Consider the following 5,793-nt stretch of genomic DNA (forward strand, 5'->3'; position numbering starts at 1 on the left):
CCCCCTTCCGCCCCCACCCCCCCGCGCACCAGCACGTGCTTCCACTTATCCCCGACGATAAGCCGTCGGATTTACGTGTGCGTGTGCGTATGCCACGACCCGAAAAGCGTGTGAATTTGTAACCCGGCATCGCTAGCTCAACCTTGTGCCCAATTCAAAGTTCGAAAGACTATGAGAATCTTGGGGCGGGCGAATCATGTTTAGTCTGCGATATATTTATAGCGTATTTATCACTAAGCGTCATTAATTGTAAAAAAAAAAGGGAAAATTACTCGATCTACATATTAATTGATTGATAGGTACAGCAAGTCTTTCGTTAAATTATGTTCGATTTCATCGCAGACATATGTGCTTGAAAGTTATACGTGTATGTGCATTTTTTCCCCTTTGCCCTTCCGCATACGGGACGAGTGCGTAGCTTTACCGCATATTTGCTTGGATTCAATTGAGCAAATAGAGAAACGTGGTTCTTCGTCTGAGGCCTTCCTCGGGTCAAAGGATCGATACCGGTTGCAGGGTTTGTGATGCGGACGGTGTTGTGATGCGCATTACAATTCTGTTCGTAGGAGACCCTATACACTATCGATTACGCACAGAAGTGGCTACATGTCGATGAACCCGATCTGTACATATAGGACGTCGCGTTTCAAGATATGGTACCAGCATATATTGCCATTTTGCATGTCGAGCTCGACTAAATTAGAGACTCGACAGAACTGAATCTCGTATAACTGCAATTACCTTTTTTCACCAACGAACACAGATAAAATCTGATAATTTTCTGTATAATTCTAAATAAAAAACTTTAATAAAATTCAAATAAAAACAGTAATAACTAGATTTTACGTTAGCGAACCAAGCTAGGTTTTAATACTAAAAATTATATGAAAAATATTCTAAATATACAAGCGTTTCAACCTCTATCAGACCATCTTTAATTTAAAAACTGTAAAATGTTAATTAAATATGCAAATCAGTAAATATATTTCAGTTTCAAATATTGAACATCAATTATAAATACATATAAAAAAAATTAGTGAGTTTTTAATAAAATTTTAACCTTTCTTGCAACTCTATCATTAAGATATTTAATAGCAAAAATTATGAAACAATGATCTGACTTGCGATTGTATAATTTTAATGCAGCAAAATTTAATTTCGTGTATTACTCTTATCATATGACGTATATCACTCGAAATGCTCCTGGTTATTCGCAATAATCACGCGATCGTAAGATGTCGAGGATAAGTGCACACCGCGTCTTCACATTCATCTATTCCGTCTGTCACCGCATAATACACGATGTGAATTCTTATCCAACGACTGCTGATCAATGTAATCGCGTTGCCTTTTACGCAAGATAAAAGCTCGATTGAATCTCTCAACCGTTTATCGCGCGACATCGCGATCTTCGATGCGGGTATCTTTTGATTTGTCGGTCGAAAGTTCAACAATAAATAAAATAATATACAAAAATTGCAACGGTTTCTTATCCCGTTACAAAGCCCTTTTTAAAAAAATTGTATCTGCAGATAATACAATCTACTAATACAATACAATAAATTATACGCGTTAAAGCACGAAGGCCGTGGCGAGTCTTGCCTTGAGAGCATGAAAATTAATTTATAAGACAGATAAGACGCTACTTTACGAAGCCACCGCTCTCTTGGTTAAACTCTTCAACTCGTCTTTCTCCGATCGAACGCTGCTAACTACGGCGTGTTCCACGAAGCGGGGATCCCGTCGTCGCCGCGTCTCTATCGAATCGCGCGCTACCGATCACGCAAACGATCGTAAAGCGGGATTCTGACAGAGGCGTTAGGATCGCTCGTTTTGGCGCGGTGAACGACGCGGAACGGGTTAAAGGCGAGTTAATAGCAAGTCGTCCGGCGCAGAACCACGTCGACGCGACCGGACAGTTGAGAATAGTAGATTCTCCTTCCTTCTCACTGAGAGGAGACGACTTTTCCGATGACCCGCTGCGAGGACCTTTCCGCGACCGGACGTCTATCTTCGCGCGATCGCGAAGTCGTGGCGCACGCCGGGGTGAAAGTTACTCGCCGCGACATAAACATCGCGGATAACGATTACGATAAAATCCAACGAGCTGGCCAATTCCCCGTCCAGGCGAAATGCCGTGTCGCTTATTCGGTTTCTCTTTCAGACGTATCGATTTCTTTCCGGGGGAATTCCACCATGTATATCCGAACAACTATTTCTATTACTTTATAATCTTTAATGTTGGATATCTTAACGATATTAAGCCGCAAATTAAAATTCTATTAAAGTCAGATTCGTTTTGAAATTACACGAAAAAATCACATTTTATTGCTCATTCACGTTTTACAATTCATAAATCATAACTGTATATATACCGGTACTTTCGTTAAAAGAAAATCGGCTCTAAATTGTATGAAAGAGTCGCAAGCAAGATTACTTACATATGTACATAACTTACATATCTATCTACATATAGAAAAATATTATTCTATTACTAAGAAAAGTGATTACTCAATTTACTTTCTTCCTATAAATAACGGTTATCTTTAACAGAGAATATTTTCTTGATAATAATCTTAAAATGTACTTGTTACAAATTTGATAAAAACTCATTGTTATATGTACTTAAAAGAGACAAGAATTTAATTTTTTCAAAGAATATTATAAAATTGATCCAAAAGATGACTTGATATAATAAACAAACCGAATGTCTTTTAATTTAATAATCTTCATTGAAGTATCAAAACTTACTAGAGTTCAGAATACATTTTGAATGATGTGATAAACTTATAACAAATTTGTGGACATGTGGAATTTTTGAAATACTTGAAACAAATTACACAGTATTATTTGTGTACAGTATGTATTATTCTGTGTGTATATTTAGCTTCATCTCATACTGACAATATCTTCCAATAATGCAATAATCTAAGAACTATATCTAATAGGATTCACCAGAATTCAATAATCTCTCATCAAAATCTTAATTTTACTTAAGAAATAAATGTACGTGTAGAAAAAGCGTATGAACGAGATTGGTCGGAGGAGACGACCTCGTGTATACGTTCGTACACATGAATCGGCGAGACGGGGACGGCAACCTCCGTCCAACGCGATCCTTTGTCAAAGTCCCTTAATCATAGCCTCATTTCTCAAGCGGAATCTCCCGCGGATCTCCAAGCGTGGAGTACGCGGCGTGACGAACGACTCAATTATTGTCCGGCGCACCCCTCGAGGGGGACTTCACTTACCTCTTCCACAAGGGATCTCTGCATATTGGTCCAGCATAGTTTGCACGGGCACACGTCCTTACTCGCCTCCTTCGGGTTCTCATTCCGTTCGCGGTCCCGCGTATTACCGGCAGCTTGATGCGGCGGTGGCGGCGGCACCGGCGGCGGCAACGGACTGGTCGCCACTTCGAGGCTGTCCGAGCTCGAGTTGTGGCGTCGCGGCGGCGTAATATTGCTGCTGACGTTCGCCTGCTGGCAGGTCGCCTGTCTGACCTCGCATGACCTACCATGCTCGTTGCCGCATTTGACGGCGTGCGACGGGGACATGTACAGATTCAACATGCACTTGTTGCTCAGCTGCTGCGGCTGCGGCCGCAGGAAGTCATCCAGAAGATAAAAGCTTTGTGCGCGGCTCGATCGTGTAGTGGAGGTCGTGCCGCGAGTCTCTACAGCGCTCTGTTCCGCAGCTCTGCAATGGTCCCGTCCTTCTCTAATGCTCCTGCATTGTTCGAGGTCATCCAGCTGATGTCGGTTACGTTGCGGAACGTGTCTCTCGTCGAGCTCGTTTACCGGCTCGCTATCTTGGTACAACCTGCGACTGACCTTCGACTTGCCAGCAATTTGACCAAACTCTCCATTCTCCCGGTAAACGTCTCTACTGACACGGGACACTCGTGCCGAGTAGGACGTCGGTTGTTGGTAGCGCGTCTTGCAGCTCGACCCGCGCGATTCCTCGCGAAAGTGATCACTCTCCATCATGGATACGCTCATGTTATGAGAGAGGGAATTCTGGTTGACGTGAGAGCTACTGCTAGCTCCGACGGGAGTCCTTAAAAGTGCGCCAAGGGATCGCCATTTCCGGTCCTGTTGGTTCGTCGATGTGGATGAAACCGAGGATCTGTTCCATTTCCTCTCATTCGACGGTGACGTCAACAGGCTGTTACCCACGGACCACTTCCGCTCATTCGTAGGCGACGTCATCGAGGACGGCCACTTTCTCTCGTTCGAAGGCGACGCCATCGAAGTACCTGACCATTTCCGTTCTGACGACGGTGCGCTAATAGCGGCGGCAGTGGCACCGCTAGTTGCATTTAGCTGTTCCTCTCGTTGTCGGGCCTTCCACCAGGATGATGTTGAAGTAAAAAGGATTAACGCGCCCCGTAATGGATTCTGGTTCTTGGCCGTTCCCTTTGGCGAGAGGTCGCGATGATCCTTGACTTTCAACGGGCAGTCCCTGAAGTTGGAATCGCATTCTCGGTCGCTAAACGCCGCGGCGTCGCGCTGTTCCCTCAGGGCGTTCTTCGCGGCCGCCACCTCCTCCTCGTGATACAAGGTTGCATTCGTGCTGCGCAACCGTGGTCGGATCCGCACGAAGCCGTAATCGTTGCTGTCCTGAAGGACGGGATCGAACGGTTCGCGCGAGTGTTGCTGGTGATGCTGCAGGAGAGAGCAATGCGCGGCCGCCGCAGCCGCAGCTGCCGCCGCCTGGCCGCTGGACGTGTACTGATGATGACCGTTGTTCAGTTGTAGACTCGGCTGTTGCAGCAATGTTGAGGTCCTCGCGCGATGACCCTCGCCGGCGGTGCCGCGTTGCAAGCACGAGAAGCTCGCCGAGTGCCGTAAGCTCGAGGGCGTGTTGCCCGGCTGACTCACGCCCAACATGTCGCCACCTTTTATTTTCAGTCTTTGATCTCTCGAGGGAGAGAGAACGGGTGTGTATATATTAATATAAGCGTGTACGTGTATACGTGACGAAGGCAGGACTGACACGAAGGGGGAAGGTAGAAGGGCAGTTAGCGAGGAGCAAAAGCTAAGATCGACCAAGGAACGGTTCAGCGGACGAAGCGGCAATCTAGCTCGTCATTACTCCTGGCAGTGTTTTTATCAGTCTCGCGATAACATCCGGCGTGTTCTCTCGCGAGGAAGCAAGGAGGAATCTCTCCTTCTTTCTTCTACGCTGACCTGTTCTTCCCTCGGTCAATTCCTCTTCCCTGTATCGCGCCCATCATCATCGTCTTGACTTGAAATTCGTGCGGTTCGCTCTCGTCGAAAAGCCCCACATGGGCTACATCCTCGTCGTTATCGGATGAACGCGGTGCCTATAGATGATATGAGATCTGTAACAGAAAGTAGGAACAGGGTAGGGAATGGCAACTCAAAAGAAAAATGGCTACGATGAAACGAAGCGTCCGTCGGTGGCGCATTCGTGAAAAATCAAAGTGCTCGATGAAGTGAATTGGGCGGCGTTGCGGGGGCAGGGAGAGAATGATTTTATATAGTCATGACCTGCGTGAAATGTGGGTGAACGCAACGGTGCGATGATTGTTCCTAGAATTGGCTGTCGAAACTCCGGCCGGCGAGTTGATTTGTCGGAGGAATCGGCGAGAGTTGAAGGTCGTTCTGCGGCCAGTGTGTTCGAGGTATGGAATCGTGATATCTATTGAGGTGTTTTCTATGAAAGTTCACCACGTTTCTACGACAATGCGCGAACAACGAGGTGGAACGAGCGTTCTTTTCTCGGTAATCTAAGCGGAGTTCCAAGCAGAAATACCGTGCTGTGGAT

General features: G+C 45.8%; 1 protein-coding gene across 1 annotated transcript in view; it reads right to left on the minus strand.

The window, feature by feature from the left end:
* Window positions 1-4,892, minus strand: part of LOC108779714 (uncharacterized) — a 111,871-nt gene extending 106,979 nt beyond the window's left edge. Inside the window, exon 1 of the mRNA XM_018547180.1 lies at window positions 3,252-4,892. Within this exon, the coding sequence (XP_018402682.1) occupies window positions 3,252-4,892 (1,641 nt within the window). The remainder of the gene's footprint in view (window positions 1-3,251) is intronic.
* Window positions 4,893-5,793: the final 901 nt, after the last annotated feature.

The sequence above is a fragment of the Cyphomyrmex costatus genome, unplaced genomic scaffold (assembly GCF_001594065.2).
Source record: "Cyphomyrmex costatus isolate MS0001 unplaced genomic scaffold, Ccosl1.0 scaffold121, whole genome shotgun sequence".
Lineage (NCBI taxonomy): Eukaryota > Metazoa > Arthropoda > Insecta > Hymenoptera > Formicidae > Cyphomyrmex > Cyphomyrmex costatus.